The sequence below is a fragment of the Pleuronectes platessa genome, chromosome 11 (genome assembly GCF_947347685.1).
Source record: "Pleuronectes platessa chromosome 11, fPlePla1.1, whole genome shotgun sequence".
NCBI lineage: Eukaryota > Metazoa > Chordata > Actinopteri > Pleuronectiformes > Pleuronectidae > Pleuronectes > Pleuronectes platessa.
The window spans coordinates 10,647,311-10,667,588 of record NC_070636.1 but is presented as its reverse complement, the minus strand read 5'-3'; the positions used below and the strand labels follow the sequence as shown (position 1 = coordinate 10,667,588).

The window sequence follows — 20,278 nt, the reverse complement described above, 5'->3', positions numbered from 1 at the left end:
AACTTTGAGATGGTGAAATGTAATACATCACTTTTTGTTTCTTGTGTAAAATCCAATGTGAAAGAATGTGAACCCCAGCCCATCAGTCTCTCTCTGTGACGGGACAAACAACACAAATGTGACATTTGATTCTTGATGGGGTTCAGTGTTTGAAATCGAATTTTTACAGTAACCTCTCACTGTAAAGACTCTGAAGGTAAACATAGACGTGTGGCATTGGTGTGATTTACTTAAATTTTTATAAAATTTAGATTGGAGTGTCAAAAAACTCAACAAAATTACTGGGAAATTCAGTGTGTGTGTATATGTATATTTTTGTTTGTGTGTGTGTGTGTGTGTTTGTGTGTGTTTTAGGGTTAGAGACACCCAGTACTGCCATGAAAACCTCCCACGAACGCAGATTTGAGTGTAACTTGTTACTCGTTGACGTCTCTCTGTAACCCCCCCCCCCACCTCGGGGCTGGATGGTTCGCATCAGCACCATGAAGCCCCCCCGCCCCTCTCACCGGGGGTTTAGTTGTCGCTGGAGACAGCCCACACCGGGATCAGCCCTGACGCATATGATGGGATTTCTTTTCTGCCACTTTTTTACGCACCCTGGTGTTTGAACTGTGGAGCAGAGCGCCCTGCTTTTCCTGCAGAGAGGAAACCAGAGTCTGAGCTGCTCATGTTTGCCGGACATGGGAGAATAAAGCTGCTCTGGATGCTCGCTCGCTCCGTCTCTCAGTGGTAACACCTACAGAAGCTTTCCGCAGGCGCCCTCTGAATATAACCAATCTGTATTTCGTAACGTGCGTAATGGAAGGACACGGCTGCCGGGATTTCCCTGACTGACGCTCTGCTGCGCTTTTATTCAAAAGAGAAGAGGAACAAAATCCCCCAACGAAGGAATTAAAAACGGTAAGTTTGATCAACCTTTATTTTTTAAAAGCTTTTTCGTGGCTCCCTGTTCGTTTCTTACCATTACGCACGGATTTGTGGGCGCACAGGAGACGACATTGAATTATGTTCTAAACGGATGAGTGAGGAATATTCTCTCTGCTTGTAAGAAAGACAAACATCAAAGGTGAAGATAATAAACATGGAATTTAAAGAAAGTATCTGAAATTATCCCATATACAAGAGACACAACTGAGCACCATAAGGTCACTTGTAATTACCAGTGGCATCGTTTGGCACTGTTTCATTAACCCCCCCTTAGGAGATGAAGATGTCTCACAATAGGCTATGAACAGGTCATAATATACAAAGTCCCCATGGGGAATAGCAGGAGCTTTACATGGTTTGGGGACATGAGAGGGATGAAGAGTTGGAAATAATCCCACGTAGATAAAACCTGCATGAAGCCTCAGTGTGCCAAAATGATTTTCGGGGTGAGGAGTCAGGTTAAGACTATTAAATGTTTAAAGGGGAGGAACACACTCAGTCCAGTTCATTATTTAGTGCAGCTTTGTCATACTTTAAACAGACCAGCCCTTTCAGCAGTCCCTGCCCCCTCAAACATCCTTCACTCAAACTGTGATTTTGTGGGAAAATAATGGTGATATGACTTTTTTCTGACTTGGTTTTGGAACCTGGTACTTAACATCTTAAAGGTAAGATTGACAGCAGACATGCATTTTTTTTATGTGATTTAACTGCTTTAATTTGAAAATAAGGCTTAACTATCTGTAGGGTGATGTTATCTGCTGTGCAAGGTGCTTCAGAGACCATAATATTTGCATTATATCGAAGGTGTTGCCTCCAACCTCCAGCTGAGGGTGTGATCCATGAAACAAATGTGGAGCACGAGAATGGAACTACATGGAGATGCTGGTTATAGGTTAGCGAGTAAGGACGGCAAACTTTGTGACATTATGCTGAAGGGAGAAACTGCAAATTATTTAATATTATTTTAAACATTATCTGGTAAATAGCTGTTTCTGGGCAGGGCTTTAACAATCCTCATATTATATACCCCGCTGGCATTTTCCCTTTGAAGAGGTAATAGAGATATCCATATAACATGACAAGAATCTCCTTTTGGCCATTAGCAGCTGCTGAGGAGAAGAGGTGAACAGCTCATGCAGGCATTAAGTCCATTTCAAGCCGGGAAAAAATAGACCTGTCTTCTATGCTCTCAAGCTTTTCAGAAAACCCACCTGGGGCTCTCTCTTCGCAGGAAGCGTGTTGCATTTTCTGCTCTAAGTAGCCGACTGATGTGAGAGGCACTCTGCAAAATGAAAGAGAATCACCATGTCCATGCAGTGATGATGAAAAGTACTTCTGTGAGCACAATATCCCTCCATTTCGTTTGGGAGACTCGCACATGTGGAGTCTCCGCTTTGACACTGATGCCCCCTTCCCTGTGTTCTCTCTCTCTCTCTCTCTCACGCACAATGCACACACACAAACACACACACACACACACACAGACACTCACACACACACACACACACACACACACACATACACACACACACACTTGTACTCTTGCTTTCTGGGCATGACTGGAGACACTGAACTGAATCAACAACCCACTAAAATGACGGAAACCCCTTTTCATCCCGTGCCATCTCTGCTGTCTCCTCAATAACGGAAATGAAGATAAAAAGTGGAACAACTAATCTTGGTTGAATATGTAATTTTCTTGCTCAATTATGACAGAGTCTTTTTCCCCCTCATCTGGGCCACGAGAGAGAGCGTATCACAAAGAGGAATCATTTGTAGCTCATTAGGCAAAGTTCTGGTTTAATAATTAATGTAGGAACAGGCAATTAATGCCCGACGGTTTCGCGAGTGCATGAAAGAGCAGATATGTATAATGTCTTATTACATGTAGAGGATATCCTTATTTATTTATTTTGAAGTCACCATCTATTCATCACTTGCCTGGAGCTACCTGGAGAATTGAGCTGAAACTGAAATGCAGCCCTCCCTGCTTGGACAGTCCCTCCTCTCACTCCAGGGACAAGTGATATGATGCAGAAAGTAATTGGACTATACAGCTGTGGACATTTTCCTGATATTTTTCTGGAGGGGGTGTATGTGCGGATGCAAATGTCCAAGTCAAGTGTTCCTGGTATTTTCAGGGACTTCTCCTGCCTGCCCCCTGGTAAAATATCAGAGTGAGCGCATGTTGAGATAGAGCTGGAAAATTCAGTGTGAGCTAGTGAGCGTGTTGATGTCGTTTCACATGATGTACGTTAAACTGAAAAAATCCAACAGGAATACCGATTATTTCTGAATAAAAAAAAAGTGCCATACACATGGAAGATGCAGACAAAGATGTTCAATGAGAAACGAGTCTGCGGTTCTCTGGAATTCAGATGTAATTTTGTGTAGTCCATTCTTCTTCTGTTACCAATAAATCAAAACTGTAAGCTTGACTGATGTGGACAAGCTCCTAATGAGACACACATTCCTTACATTACGTCACCAGAGATATGAATAACACTTCAGTCTGATAAAGCTTGTAATTCGACCTGCAGGTAACCAACACGTAGGACTGAGCTGAACCCCAGGAAGCAACAAGCAGATGTATTTAGTTGCGTTACAGCCTCATTCCCTGGTTTTAACGTTTGTCACTACTGTACATGAACAACGTGTTTCTGAAATTCCTATTATTCACAAAAACACACAAAAACCCTTGTGGTAATTTACTGCAGTGTCATCATCGCACCGTTTGTCCTGCAGACCGACACAACTTTTGTACGGTGCTGTGCGACTTACAGGTCAGCTGATTGTGAGAATTACAGTTGAGCAGATGGGGGGGGGGGCAGTGTTTGTGAGCAGGAGTTTACCATTGGGCCGTAAAACACCCCGTCTGAGTACGACTTTGTCACAACTATTTAAAGTATGACAGAAATTAAAATGTCCGTGTTAGAAGATTGACCAGGAGATACTGAGAGTGAAAGGAGGAAGACTTGAAGAGTCAGAATTGGCCCGCCACCGTCACGTTAGAGAGAGAGGGAGAGAGAGAGAGAGAGAGAGAGAGAGCGAGCGTTAACTATAGTCTGCCAAACTAAACTTCGCTGAGCTCAGAGCTGAGCAGTCAGACACCAGGTCTCAGAGCAGGATTACTTACAATTCCCATGACGACCATAACTGAAATCAATGTGCTGACTAGAGGAGCGCTCTGAGAGTTCATTCTGCTGACAGGGCTGATTGGCCACTTTATCGCCATATTGCATGTTTTGAGATCATCAAAGCGACATTCATTTGCCATTAGGATCCTGAAGCTGCATCCCCGCTGCTGTACAAAGGGCTGCTCACCTGTTTATTCAAAGTGCTTTGAAGTTGCCCTTGCCGTTGTCCTGAGTGCCCCCGTTCGTTGCTAACACACTAATGTCACGATCAACAATACATCACTTACACGGATGAGTCCCAGCTGCCACTGCCACATAGCGCTGATCGCCTGTTTATACAAAATCTATAAATACTGAACGTAGTGTGTATTTAACCGTATGCGAGCAGTATTAAGATGGAATTCCTCGCCATGTTAAAGACAATGACAAATGAATCTTCTCCAAAGATTATTGGGTTTTACAAAATTTTAAGGATAAGTTCAGTAGTTTTTTGAGGATGGCAGGTATGGCAACGTGCAGTCCAGGAATAAAACCTTCAATCTTAAACACTAGAGCCGAGGCTGCAAAGGACCTCAACTGCTCAAAACAACTAAATGCCAAAAGCATCATGAACTCCAGAGACTTGTGGACGACTTCAATCACAACTCAAAACCTGGCAATCATCTACTGCAACATACGGACACCGAAACCCCTACGGTGTTCTGCAAAGGCCTGAAGTCCTCAATCGGGCATCAGAATAAAATGCGCGCAAGAATGAGTGGAGCTACCATCATCCTCCACCTCTACAGGGAAAAATTAACTATGAGCCACATATGACAAAGAAATCTGCTCAGTTAGCAAAACCCTTGATTTACAGCAAACATTTCAGGAATGAAAAGACGGCACCGATACACATGATAGTAATCTTGATTATTGGTTAATGAATTATTCCAGAGGAAGCTGCCGATGGGGATTCCCTTAATGATGGCAGTTTCAAGAACGTCCAACTCCAACCCCCTGAAGTCCAATGCTTCCGGGAACATTCAGCGTTTCCTGCTTAGGAAATAAAAGTAATGAGTTCCTCCACCAGTTTCAGAAGCAACCATTAACTTGTTTACCTTTTTAATAGAAACATTACGATTTTTTAAAGATTTACCAGGCGAGGAGCAGCATGTTGGCAGAGCAGCAGATCCAGTGTGTCCACACAGGGGGCGTTTACAGACAGTATTGATTTCGTGTCACCTGCATGTTGGCAAAGCTCGGAGCTCGATATACAATCAGCTACACATAGAAAACGATAAAAATCCAGTTGAAATGTATAAAGGTACTCAGATTAGCAGGTGATCAATAGAGCTTGTTAGCTTCACACGTAGAGAATGAGAGCATCACGGAGAAATACCAGGAGAAAAGCTGAGTTTTTTACATTGTCAGTCAGAATCAGAGGTACTGATGTGTGAGAGCAAAACTCACCGCTGCACTAAACACCAGCTGGAGTTTAGTCGTTTTCTCCAACTGAATCTGAATCAGGTCTAAGTTGAAAGGTGCCAAAGTGCTGATGAGCTGGACCGTTGTTGTCAATGGCCGTGTTAAGACTGGGCCCAATTTCCTTTTTGGAGAATCTATGATCTAAGATCTCTGGCAAGAAAAACGCATTTGTAAGGACGTGTGCAAAATCGTCTAATTCCCAGACCTCATCACTGAACTCTAAAGCTGCAGCAGATAAGGAAGTCCCAGTTGCACAGCTGGTTTTATATATGGAATATGGACATTTGTAAATACATGTTAATGTGCTGTCCTCTCTTTCATTCTGTGCTTTACCTTCTCTCATCAAATCCTCTCGTCACTATTTGTGCTGCAGAGATTTCTCTTTACACTGGAATTAAAGCAATCCAGAAAATTGGGACTATATCAGTGGTAATCCCATCGGATTTACCGGCAGGATTACTCCCAAGGGATTGGACTCGGCGTGAGAAAGCAGTTTTTCACTCACTAAATAACTTCCCTCTGCCCTTCTCTCTCTCTCTCTCTCTCTCTCTCTCCCTCCCTCTCTCTTTCTCTCTGTGTCTCTGTTCATCATTCTCTAAACCACTGTTTCAACAGAGAGTGTGATCCACTTCATTGTAGCGTGACACTGCAAATCTTGATTTTAACCTCAGAGATCTGTTTTAATCGTTTTTCTTCTGACTCCATCTTAGTTTACCATTTTCCTGAATGTTCCTCCTCTTATGTCATTATATTTCTCATGTTCTTCTTCCCCACACCTCCCTGTCTCTGACTAATCCGCCGTTAATACCTGCGTAATTGCAGCTGAATCCTGAGATTGGCCCCTCCAGATGAAAGTCCTAATCATAAATCATGACAATGTGTCAGTCACCATCACGATGACAGCAGGGGTCATATCTGAATCCATTCAAGCGTGCACTCAGGCCATTAGTGGTCAATGTTTTGAGTTTGAGTTGTTGAAAGACGGCCTGTTTCTTGATGGCAATTAGAGGGGGGGTCCTATCTCACATTTTCCAAGACACTGTAATTTGTTGACTGAGACCTTGTACGGAGAAATGTTACAGAAGAGAAAAATACTGTGTTTTTTGAAGGATCTGCAACACTCAGCTCAGTATGGTGCACATCAGCAGTATTATATGAACCGTGTGAGGCAGAGTGCAAAAGCCAAAACATAATTAGAGCTTTTTAATCTAGATGTTATGTTCTAATTACAGCAGCTTTTAAATGAGCCAAGTCCAGATAACACAATAGAAAATGACCGTTATTATTAGTTCCAGCTCTAGTAACTGTTGTGCTATCTTGCAGATAATCAGTGTTTTGTCTGTACTGCCACAGCTAATGGTGAAAAGTGCTTTTTTTGCAGGGTAATGCGTAATTACACATTTAACCAAATGTTTTTATGCAAAACTATAACATACGCTTTCCCACACAGATACAGAAAGGTCGAACATACTGTGTTCACAATGTGGATTGACCCCGATGAGAACCCGACAAGCTGGGTTCGGGTTGGGTTCTGTCATGTCCGCTGGGCTAACTACTTGATTTTTTACTTTGCAATTGCCTGTTCTCGGAAACACACTAGCTGTTGGCCAAGTCAAAACTATAAGAAGTCTCATGGAAGAGCCACGTATAGAAACAGACTAATTTACCAATTTCCTTGTACTGTAAATGTTCAGTTTGAGGATTTTCTTGGCGTCTGTGTGATGAGGTTGCATATTGCAAACAATGGAAGAATCCTGGCCTCATTCTCCAGTGTGTGGGAGATCCTACGGTGGCCCTCAGTTGACCTAACACCTCGGAAGGCTATCTCTAGAGCCAGTGTTTGGTTTGACTAGAAGGCTACTGCAGAAACATGGTGGTGCAACATGGCGAACAGCGTGGAGGAGGACTTGCTTCTAGATATAAAGGGATCCTTCTAAAAGATCAGAAACACAGTTATTCTTAGGTTCAGGTGATTCATACAAAATGTCTGAAAATAGATCACCATAGGATCCTTGGATCCTTCACCTTTAATTGAGGACAAATGTTTTTTAACATCGAACTTGGTGGTATTTTTGTTTCTCCTGCTGGGTCAGTAACCCCTCATTATTTCTGTTACGGTACAGCACTGCTCTGACAACAATTTATACACACGGGTCATATTTTCTAGATGTTCCTAACACCACTATACTGAGAGTACAATTGTAAGATGTGAAGCTCCACAGTGTTAAATTCCCTTCTCTACTCTTCAGGAACTTTTTGGTAAATTAAACTTTGCCACAACAGAGTCCAGGTAGCATTTATAGCGTTGTTAATTATACTAATGATCAAATCTCATAAACGGACACCTGCTTGTGACCAGATTGCATTCATTAGGCTGCAACAAGCAATTCACCATTTATTCCAGCGTTTGGTTAACTCGATATTTACACGCTGGCACCAGTAAACCCCAAAGAGAGATTTACGATGAAAATAAAAAAAGTATTCCTGTTTGAGTTCCACATGACAATTATATTTCAAACCCTCAAACAGATGCAAATCAGGCACGATGTCAGAGCTTTAGGACAAGCTCCAGAGCAAAGTAAAACAAAGCTGTAATGAGGACAGAGACCATGACGTAATCTCCATGTCCTCTTTGTGACTTCATCTTGTTCTGCTGAGGTTCAGAGCAGGATTTAAAGTTTCTCTTAATTGGTGGCTTTCTATGTAATTTAAATTTCTCCTGTGTGTTAAAATACTTTGGTATGGTTGAATTATTGTATTTGATTAAAGAGAATTTTGCCAGTATGACTGAAGCTGGTTTTGAATGGAAGGTTTTTAAGACTTTCTAAGTTTAATGAGTTGATTGACTGCGCCATCTTTTAAAGTCAAAATGTCAGAGTTTCTGTTCCCTTTACTTACAAATGAGTTTGCACTTGTTTTCTCTAGGATTCCGGATATTCTGTGAGGATCCATCCTGCTTAATTGACAGTAAAATCAATTCGCCAGATCCATGACAGATAGAGATGAATTTCTGCAGGCCACTTTTACAGTTTCAGAAAGAAAGGGGCAACCAGAATCAGGCCAAACAATCAGTCCCTTTCAAACAGGCAGGTGCTGGTTTTATTATTCCATACTGTCTTCTACATCAAACAGCCTGCACGCTGTTATTTTTAGTTTTTATTATTCCTTTCTATGTTCTTTCTATAATCACAATCCGTCCATACGGGGAAACTAAACCTCTTATACGCTTTGTCTTCTTCAGCGTTCTCAACAAACATTGACTGTTTTCTTTCAACCTCTGGTGAATCAGTGCCCCTTCATTGCCATGACTCATATACACACACACACACACACACACACACTCAAACACAGGAGTTAAAGATAAAAGCACTTCACTTTGTCATCAGTCAGTGATATGGATGCTAACTGCAAAGCTTCCGCACTTAAACACATCAAATTTAGATGTACGGATATTGTTGGTCTACGTCCTCCTCACTGTCATGGCATCCACTGAAGACCTGATTCTTTTCTGTTTGCGTGGAGGTATTACACCACTGTAGTTTTTTTTTTAATTTAGTCACTGACCAAAGGAAAACATTTTTTTTTTTATCCCTGCACAATATTTTCAACTGAATGTGGCTTCAAAAAGGTCGATAGTTACCCACTACCCATGAGTAGAAACTATTGACCATAAATAAATGTTGACAACCCAACTGAACTTTCTCATGTTCTACAAAAACCTATAATATTCTGGTGCTTTTAAAGTCATTTGGAGTCTGTGCAGGAGTGACAGTAGCGTGGAGCTGTGGTCTCAAGGTCCCGCCGATATTTGTGCTCGACCGATCACAAGTCAGTTTCAGTCGTCAATAAGGGCCTCACAACCTGAACTGACAAAAAACATTATTGAGAAAAATGTATTTGAGATGCACTTTGACTCTATTGTTTGGTCCATGTCCCATCTACTAACATGGAGGCAATGACTCATAGGAATAAGGATGGGAATTATGACCTATAATGGGGCCAGCCACCAAATATAGATCTGAATTTTAGATCCGGTAACCAAACAGTCATGTTAAAATAATAATGTGGACCATTTCATGTATTAAACTGCAGCAATTTTACTGTAATACGTTGCTTATTTCTTGGTTTCTGGATATAACATTTCTTTGAAGACAATGCCCAGAAATTTTGTTAAAGCACATTTAGTACTAACCGTGTTCTAATCATAGGTTTGTGTATCATCACCTCAGGTTTAAACCAGATCCCCACGGTCTCTTCCTCTACGTCTCCTCTCTCCAAACTCGTCGGCAGCTTGGTCTTACAATCTCCTCTGCATCAGCTCATCACAGTCTCACTCTTTAAGAGTTGGCATCTCCTAGATGTCGTAGGTCTGCACTTGAACTGTTCCACTCTAGATGGGGTCCTGTACCTTGAGTCTATAACTTTGGAGTAGTTTGAAAAACCATCGGTCTGAAGAATCACTGCAGTAGAGGGTTTTGATGATTGTGATGTAAGTTGCTGAACGCTGCATTTTGACTAATGAGAACGTCTTTAATTGTAACCTCTTAAAACTGTGAAGAACTTTGGAACTAATCTGTTTCGAGCCGCGGAAAATGCTTAATTGTCCCATTTTCAACAATCTGTTTGCCTCTTATCGGCTTATGGACGAGCTGAGATTATCCTTCCCAGCTGCTGTAATGAGTCCTGAGGTTTGAAACCCAGTGGTTTGATCAGACCAATGACACTTCACTCCCTTACACTCGCTCTACAGTTCATTTATTGGCACAGGAATCAGCCACCATAACCCCCATGAACTTGCGAAGCCCCTTCAGTGTCATCCCGTGTCTACTACTAGGAGGATTATATTGTTTGGTATTTTGCATTGTATTTGTGTGTGTGTTTATGTGGGTGGGTGGGTGATTGTGCACGTGCGAGCTTGTGCACACATGCAGCCCACACAGCCTCAGAAAAACACCCACGCTCCACACTCCCAGGCACCTGCAAACAACTGAGATATGATAAACCCTGGAGCCCTCAAGAAATAATGTGATTCCGTTCACTACTTCCTGTCTCGCAGCGCGACATGGCAGCGTGTTACACTTCACGGACTCCATCGCCCTGCAGTCTGTTTGGATTTGTATACTCTTGCACTTGTAGGCTATACTTTAACAAATAATCACTCTTAAGTCATGTTGACTGTTCAAGCAACTAATCAACAAATTAGAGTTTCATTTTCCCTCTCATGATTAAGCTCAGTCGTCTGTTTTCCAGGATTTGCATGGCACTATGCAAACAAAAAATAAAAAACTATGTCTGTCGCCAAATCAAACAAAAGACTCCTTGATTGCGCATTGACTGGAATGACAAGCAACATGAGCCAAAGTCATTCCTGGCAGAGCTGACTTGGCTACGAGACAGTTAAAAGGCATTTACCTACTTGAAACCACTGAACAATGATTATTGATGAAACTAAACATCTTCAGGGGATGAGTTGTTTCTGCAGGTTTTACTGTCAGGCTAATGATGCTCAACACAAAGTAAAGGCAATCTGTATGAGGATGATAACTGAACTCATTACCTCCACCAAGGATGTTGTGTTTTCACCCCTTTCCAAGTCTTGCTGTTTCTTGGTTGTTAGGTTTGTGTATTTGTCAGCAGGAATACACAAAAAAGTACTGAACAGATTTCCACTGTACTTGGGGGAAGGATGGGATATGAGTCAAGAAAGAACCCATTTAACTTGGGTCTAGATCCAGAAAGTGTGATCCTCCAACCAAGGCCTGTCAGGTCCAGTGCAGACTAAAGTTTGGGATATCTACAAACATTTTTACAGTGCAATTTCCTGTAGAAGGAGAACAAATTGGGCTTAGTTTGGGTTTGGACACAGATGACAGAATGTCTGTCAGGTTCAGCTTGGTTATTGCTCTTTCAGGCTCTGAGGAGTTCGGACAGAAAATTGCAGCCACATGCTGACATAGTGTGGCCTGTTTTTCCAGCAGGGGACTGATATCCTGGTGTATGCTATTCGGTGCAGCTTGATTAGATTTAAGGAGACGGTTGGTATGCACTCTCCTGACCTTCAGCTTTTGTGGGAACAAAAATGAGCATTTGAAACCCTCAGTGGTTCACAACATGATTCTGTACAAAGTTGAACCTCAACAGCTCTTTTGACTCCTTTGACTCAATTTACTGCATCATTCCCATCCTCTCTCTTCATTGATGTAAACTTCCAACCCCCCCGCCCCACACACATCGTACATCCTCGCTCAGCTACCATATAGCACATGCTTGATAAACAGAAGACAGTATCTGACAGCAGAGGTAGCGATGGCTCAACCCTCTTTGAGCTAAATCAATTAGTCAGCCAATTAGCGTATCTCCATAGGGGCCATGCAGTGTCTGCAGGCCTGCTGGGTTCACAAGGTTACGCCCATCTCGACAGACCTGCTGCTACACATTCTGCAGTATCTGCTGGGATTGGGCCTGAACCTGCAATGAGGAATGAATTGGATTTGTTGTTCATGGGGTGTGGTGCCAAGGAGCTGACAGGGCAGGACTGTGATTCGAAGTCAAGCTTTCTTCATCTGACCAAACTTAACATTTGTTTGACGTTATGTGCCTGCTTGTTTTTGTGATCTTTTTTAAATCCCCCCCCCCCCCCCCGGATTTAAGTAACATGAATTAACCTCCTGCCGGGCCGATCCATGCCTGGTTACATTACATCCTCAATTTCAAAGCCAGATGTAGACGCTAATATATGCCTCAGAAACAGTATACAGCCCAATTTAGAAAAGGCCTGTTCTTGATTGAAAATCCTTCCTCTCATCCACTCATTATGAACCTCATTATCCTATTGTGCTGTGAACCAGACCCCGAGGAGATAAGCCTCGGCCTTGACTCGTTTGATGTGTAAACAGATAAGCTATTCAGCCATCTATCAAACATGCTACTGCGCATATGTGTGTGTACGTGTGTGTGTAATATTCACCAGAAACCCATTTCAGTGCAGCAGCTTACAACAACGACAAGTGACTGACTGATCCTCGACCGTCCTCTTACTTAGTATTCTGTATTACAGCACTGCCACTGAGCGCTATAACCAGACCTGCGATTTATCAATCTCCTCTGCACTGATGCAATAAAGTGGGACGCCGTGAGGTGGTCTCAGCGATCAGTATCTCCGGGCGTACGTCCACACATGATGTTTCCTTCGTTCCGGCTACAGCACACGCCAAACAAAGATGATGAGAGAAACATGTTGAAGTTCACTCCAGAGGATAAAGGAGACGGAAAGAGCTCAATTCGACGTGAATAAGAGTGGTGAGTCAGAGATGAAAGCCTGTAGGAGGCCGGCGGGGTCTTGTGAAAGAAGTTGTGAAGATGAATTGTGGGTAATGTTGGATTTAAGGGCGCGACTCACTTCGATTTTGACCCATCATTTTTACCACTGCTAAGGAAGTTGCATTTTCACCCCTGTTTGTTGGTTGGTTGGCTCGTTTGTTTGTTAGCAGGAATATGCATAAAATCGATTATCACAAAACCTGATGATACCTGTTTCGTCTTAGCAGTGAAAATCAGGATGAGGAGCTACATTACAAAATAGGTTGCATGTTTATTAGAAACTGTCATTACGAGTTAAAATTGGAAATGATGCTGGGGATACATGAAAATAGAAATCTTTAGCTAAATGAAATAGACAAGTGTCATCATTCAGGTATGTATTTACATTTGGTACAAACCAATGAGGAGCCTCAACCCTAATCTCCGAGGATTCACCATAATAATCCTTTTTGTATATACATGCATATATTTTCTTTCTGTGTCGTGCCAATGCAATTTCCCCATCCCCTCTTGGGATTATAAGACATCCTCAATTCACAAACACATACATCTTCTTCCAGAACGTTCACAAAACATGCGGAAAAATAAGCAGAACCATAACATATCTATAAATTAACACGATAAAGAGTTTTTTTTTATTTTTTCTCTTCTCCCAGGCTTTCTCCAGAGAACTGGCTAATATATTAGTTTCGTACATAAACAACTCAGCCTATGCACATCATCCATTAAAATCGTTTCCATGCACCATGCAGATAAGAATAAAGGGGGACAGTAGAAATCTAAATAAAACCAGTTCTATAAATCACTGAGACAGCACATCGGACAGATCTGCTTGGTGTCTTCTGAATGAATGTCCAGTTTCCACAATCAAAGGGCTGGGAACACAGATCTTTGCATTTTAGCCACGTTATAAATAACATAATTCTCTGTACCATTTTGCATTTTGATCATTTTTTATGTCATTTCTATATAACATATAAAATAAACTGTAACTGCTCTCCCATTGTATCAACGTGCAGGGCTTTAAATAACATGTCTTGATCCTAGACAACAAACAGGACTGATGCTCGTGGTTTAGGCTTCAGCAGCGGATACTAACATGCAGTGCAGAGATTGACTGCTGTAGGACACCATTACACTAAAGCAAGCTGAGAGAGCTCTGTTGCTGTTTAGCAGCATCATTAGGATTCAGGAGTCGGTTAAAGCAGCGCTGCACGTGTTTGTCTGTGTGGGTATGATCAGTGCTCTGTGCCCTTTCCTGTGCTGTTAAACAATATGTGCAGCTCCTGGATGGAGGGCTGCCGGCAGTCCACTCCGCCCTCGGCCATTTGAATGTCACAGTGCAGGTTTATATTAGAGCAGGGCAGAGCACAGACAAAACGTTTCCTTGTTCAATTAATGGTTCCTGGAACTAAAGCTCAAGATCTTAGATTGTTACAGCTTGTCACCTATAGCAGAGATTAATTATGGACCTTGGTGACAAATCCACAGTGTTCTAGTGACGTATGAGTATATCTATTGAAGCATATATACCTTTTATCTGCCTGTTTTATCTGTTTATTAATGATTGGAACTAAATTGTGACTAAAAGTTCTGTATATATATATAAATGGAAGAACTGACGGATCCCCAAAAGGGAAGCCACTGTGTCTCTTTCACCACCTAGTGGCTGGTAGTAGTATAGGTCGATAATCTTGCCTCCTCAAGGTTAGCGGATGGGACATCGACCAAACTTAAAAGTAAAAATATACTATCACACTGCGTTTTTTCAAGTTTTTTCCAGTAAGCTTTGTCTTTATATACAGTCTACATGTGTAACTCAGTGAGGGAGTGCAATATATTTACCATCAGTGATTGGAACTCATCACCTCAGAAAGCGAACTCTGCATATTGAAGAACACAAAAGGCTCAAACTGGTCAGTCCTGCAGTTTGGTTGATAAGAATCTTCACGTTGACCTGCTCGTGAGACAACACTGTCTCTTGAACAGAGCAGCCTCTTTTCCTGTCACGGCCAATGCACAATAATCCCTCTCAAGGGCCCAGCTGCCAGTCAACACTTCAGCTAATGGATGTGACATGCAAAGTCGTATCAGGAACAAACACGCGTTCAGAATTATTTGTCTTTCACACTTAAAATACGCCAGCAGAATGTGATTTGTTATGTGTGAGGAGGCAATCACTTTTTAATTACTTCTGAAAATATTTTGTTGATTGTTGTCCAGCGGGGTTGTTCTTTACTGTTCCAAATTTACTTCACATATAGCTTGTATAGATATGTGAAATACAAAATATCCCCCAAGAAATTAAGTTGTCAAACCTCATTCCAACAACCCAGTGTTTTTATTTGGATCCCTATTCCTCCCAGTCATTTATTTTAACATGCTTAAAGGAAAATATAATTTATGTAAACCATTTGTCCCAATGCTGATTAAGGCATGATTTATGTTTGCTGTGTGGGTTGTGATACAACAATAAGTGGTTTCAACAGTCAAAACTTCCCATTTCAGCTGCACAGATTCCATTAAATGTGTCACTCAATGCATATTTGCCTCTGAATTACAAAGGGTCAGTATTCATGCTTCTGCTTTTAAATAATACATTATAGCCGTCCTCATCTATAGATGGAGAGCTGGAGGGAGTGTCTTCTGTGGTGATTAACAGTCATTTGAAGTCCTCGTCTCCCACTGGGACATAACACCACATTTCACTTCCTATCTCGTTCAGTGTAGTTGAAAGTGAGTCAGCTTTCCAGCCTTGTGATAGTGTTTCTTTACCTGGAGGCAGCATGGTCAGTTTCTCTTTGTACCTCAGTGATCCAGCTCCCGAGCCCCTCCAACGGTTAATGTGAAGCAAGTTTCATCCGGTTTATATCTCAGAAGTCTGTCGTTGGCCATGTCAGTGAGGAAACAAGTTTAGGTTGCTAGTCATATTTTGTCTTTTTTTAAAAAAAATGAATCCAAGGTCAAGGGCGCGGTGACCCCATGTTCTTGTAAACGTGATATATCAGGAACAGCCATTACAACTGGCACACACATTCACTTGTGTGCAAGGAACATTATAATTGGGAGGTCAAAGGTCAAGGTCACATAAACCTCACCAAACCATTTTTTGCCTCATGAACGAGGTATCTTAAGAGCGCCTCAAGAGAATCCTTTTAAATCACTTGGACTCACAGATTAACTGATATACAATTTTGTTGGTCAAAGGTCATGGGTGACAGTTGCCTAACGAAATGTTTGTGGACTCTTGAACTTAAAGCTCAAATCTACTGTTGCAGATTTTCTTCAAGTTTTCCCCAGTTGTACTCAGAGATGAACTAATTAGATTCCAGGGGTCAAAGGTCACTGGGACCTCATATGAGTCTGGAAAAGAAGTAGGTGGACTGAAAGTGAACAGGCCAGCGGAGGAACACAACCACAGATCACACATTTTAATAAACTACGGCAATCTGACAGAATATTATTGATATAAATGGTCTTAATGGTAAACATGTACACAGCATTTCCCAGTGAAGCATCAGTGTTGTTGATTGTCATGTTGAATGCAAACCAAACTGCTCGTTCGATGAAGTGCCTTTATATTTTGCATTTGCTTGTCTTGGAGATTTCAACCCCAGTCTTACAAGAATTGCAATAAACCAACACACTGGCAGCGGCTGTGTGGGCGTTGAGTCTGTTTGTCAAGTCATGACGCTCCATTTGCAGGTCAGGGTTGAGTTTACAGGTTGTTGGAGTGTATTTACTTCCCCTAATGTGTAGGTGGTTTGTTTGTTTGTGTGTGTGTGTGTTTGCAGAATATGGGGGAGGGGATGACGGTGAAGCTGCAAGTAACTAATCTTCCTTCCTATTTTTCTCTCTCATGTTGTGGCTCCCAGGGCGAAGCTGCTGCCGAGGAAGCTGCGTGAAAGTTGGACACAGTCGTCTTTTCTGTGCGGACACTACAGCTGAGAGTTTACGGGAAAGACGACGCCGGGACGCGGAGACGCCAACACACAAGCATTTAAAGACGGGGAACCACTGGGGGGAGAAAAACAATCTGCTGATCATCGCATTTTAGTGAAAGTTTCTGTATACCTGCCAAAACCACATGGATCCCCAACACTTATCTACACACAGACTGGATAACAAAAAAATGTGCTCGTCTGGTTTTGATGGTGATCGTGTTTTTGCACAGTTCTGGCTTCCCAGTATCATCGAAGACGCGAGGCGCGGCCAAGTTTCAATGCAAACCTCAATTTAGAAGGCTCCCACGCAGACTTCGGGATAGATAAGAGCAACAACAAGCAAACCTGTGTATCTGCCGTCATCATCTTCCTACATGCAGCTGCCTGCTTGGCTTTATTGAAGAGGAGGAGCCCATTAAAGCATTTGAGAGATAGCGGGGTTTGGTCTGAAGGTGTTGTTGGCGGCTGGCTGCTGGTTGGAGATGCGATAAGAGCGCTGGGAAGAGAGGAATGAAGTGACTGTCTGACGGGAGCTGAATATAAATTAGGACTCATCTCTCCTGCAGCTCGGCCAGCGAGGCGAGAGAGAGGAGCGAAAGGGACAAATTGGTAGGTTTCGGTTGTGTGAGCATTATTGTAAACTGTCGCTAAAGGTTGGTGTGACTTCACATTACAATGCACAAGATGGAAATTTAGGAGCAATGTTGTGTTAACTACTTAAAAGAGGATAAAAGAGAACTTTCTAAAGCCGAAACTAGCAGTGCCACTACGGACTACCTCAGCGCCATGTCTGAACTGATCTGTGCGCAATTTCAGATAATACGTATGAGGCTTTACCAAACCTTCTAGAAACAAGGTTTTAACAGGAGCATAGGTGAGATGGAGCTGGATAACAGCTCCCTGGACTACTTCACCAGCAACTTCACAGAGATCCCCAACGCCACCAGCACTCCGCCCTGGAGCGAGGCCACGCTGCTCGGCCTGCAGGTCTCCCTCTCTGCGCTGCTCGCTCTCGTCACCTTGGCCACCGTGCTTTCGAACGCCTTCGTCATCGCCACCATCTTCCTGACAAGGAAGCTCCACACGCCCGCCAACTTCCTGATCGGCTCCCTGGCCGTCACCGACATGCTGGTGTCTATTCTAGTCATGCCGATCAGCATCGTCTACACTGTGAGCAAGACGTGGTCGCTGGGGCAGATTGTGTGTGACATCTGGCTGTCGTCCGACATCACCTTCTGCACGGCCTCCATTTTGCACTTGTGTGTGATCGCGCTTGATCGCTACTGGGCCATCACGGACGCTCTGGAGTACACGAAACGTCGAACCATGCGGCGGGCGGCCGTCATGGTCGGGGTGGTGTGGGTGATCTCCATATCAATTTCCATGCCTCCACTTTTCTGGCGGCAGTCCAAAGCCCACGAGGAGCTGACGGAGTGCATGGTGAATACAGATCAGATCTCCTATACCCTATACTCCACCTTTGGAGCCTTCTACGTTCCCACAGTGCTTCTCATCATACTGTACGGACGGATCTATGTTGCCGCCCGCTCCCGCATCTTCAAAACGCCATCGTCCTCTGGGAAGCGCTTCACCACAGCGCAGCTCATCCAGACCTCTGCAGGCTCCTCTCTCTGTTCTCTTAATTCGGCCTCCAACCAGGACTCACACCTACACTCCGACAGCGCGGGAGGGGGCGGAGGAGGAGGAGGAGGGTCGCCTCTGTTCATGAACATGGTGAAAGTGAAGCTGGCAGACAGCGTGGTGGAGAGGAAGCGTCTGTGCGCGGCGCGGGAGAGGAAAGCAACCAAAACTCTGGGCATCATCCTGGGAGCGTTCATCGTCTGCTGGCTGCCGTTCTTCATCGGCACACTGGTCACGGCCATATGTAAAGACTGCTGGTTCGACCCTGTGCTTTTTGATATATTCACCTGGCTCGGATACCTGAACTCCCTCATCAACCCTGTGATCTACACCGTCTTCAACGACGAGTTCAAACAGGCTTTTCAAAAACTCATGAAATTCAGACGGTGCTCCTGAAAAACCTTTACAACGGATTTAAACTGACTTCTCAAGGAAAACAGGGACACAAAGACAAATAAGATCATGGATAATGATAATAATGAAAGTACTGTGCACCTAAATGTCCCATCATGTGAACACATTCTACGTGTAAGATGTTCTTTATTTTGTAGAAACAGCTCCATGCCATAGCTCTTAACAGTATATCCATCATATAGACTTATGCATGCATGCTTAAATAGATATAAATCTTTATTCCCGAGGATTATGGGACTCTCCTTCAAGAGATAAAAGAAGGAGATTTAAAGTTTATTTCGTGTCACAGGCACGATGCTGAGATTTCTTGAACTAAAGCATAGATTTAAAACAACTAAAGACGAATGATGTAAGTGTATGTAAAGAGTGAACTCAGAGGGACTGGATTTAATCCAGCGGAAATGAAAAGCCATGAGATCTATATGTATGTTGTCTTAATCTCTGTGTGTGTACGATGCTGCTCCCATAAAATGTTCCTGTGGTACAGTAAAGACCGTGAACTCAAACCTCCAGAGATTCAGTCAAAATATCTTTATATGTGCAATTATATTAAGTGGTGTGTGTGTGTGCATATGTGTGTGTGTGTGTGTCACGGTACTAACTTTACTGTAATATATGCGTGTTTGGGGAAATGAGGATTGTCGAGTGTTTGATATTTCTGTGGGCTCTCATCATTACAGACTGAAATACAGCATTTCCACTCTGCCTCTGAATATTCACCAAACGCCAGGTGTCACAGCAACAAAAATAGATTCTACAAAATGATGATGATCCCGAAAACAAAAAGGAAGGGAGGTGACGATCAGAGCACTGAGAGATTTGATATCTTGATGAAGATGTTTGTTTTACCACGTGAATGATTGGCTGATGCGGCAAACTCATCAGCTAATAACTAACTGATGAAACAGTTTTAAAAAATGCACCAACCTCTAAGTGGGATGGAAGTCTACCCCCCCCCCCCCCCCCCCACGAGGCCAACAGTCACCTTGAAGTCAATCAAGCTGCACCAAATGGCAAAGAGACTTCAGTCACCTTAACAGGTCTGATGCCTTTTTCAAGGTTCATGAAATGTTCCCTGTGAAATTAGTGAAAATGTTGTTGTTTTAAAATTAAAAGCTAACAACCAATGTTCAAGAAAGTGAAAAACATTCCTGGATCTGAATCAAAACGTTCCATGGTAACCTATACAGTAGTTTCTGTGTAATCACAAACACACAACACAACAAACAATACAATACAGTAGATAGAGGCATCAGTTTAAAGGGACTGTTCCAATACATGCACAGAACTCTGGACATTTTCCCGAAATTTTCTGGAGCAGCTTTATGTGAGAATGCAAGTGTTCGAGTCAGTTGCTCCAGACATTTTCCCGGGACTTTTCCTGCCAGACCCCCGGTAAACTATCTGCAGAATATCCTTGTGAGCCCT

The 20,278-nt window shown here is 42.8% G+C and overlaps 1 protein-coding gene across 1 annotated transcript; it reads left to right on the top strand.

Moving 5' to 3' along the window:
- The first annotated feature begins 608 nt into the window (after nt 1-608).
- Nucleotides 609-19,255, top strand: htr1d (5-hydroxytryptamine (serotonin) receptor 1D, G protein-coupled). Its single transcript, XM_053434622.1, has 2 exons — nt 609-900; nt 16,727-19,255. The coding sequence occupies exon 2, from the start codon at nt 17,675-17,677 to the stop codon at nt 18,830-18,832; it is 1,158 nt and encodes a 385-aa protein (XP_053290597.1). The 5' UTR covers nt 609-900; nt 16,727-17,674; the 3' UTR covers nt 18,833-19,255.
- The last annotated feature ends 1,023 nt before the right edge of the window (nt 19,256-20,278 follow it).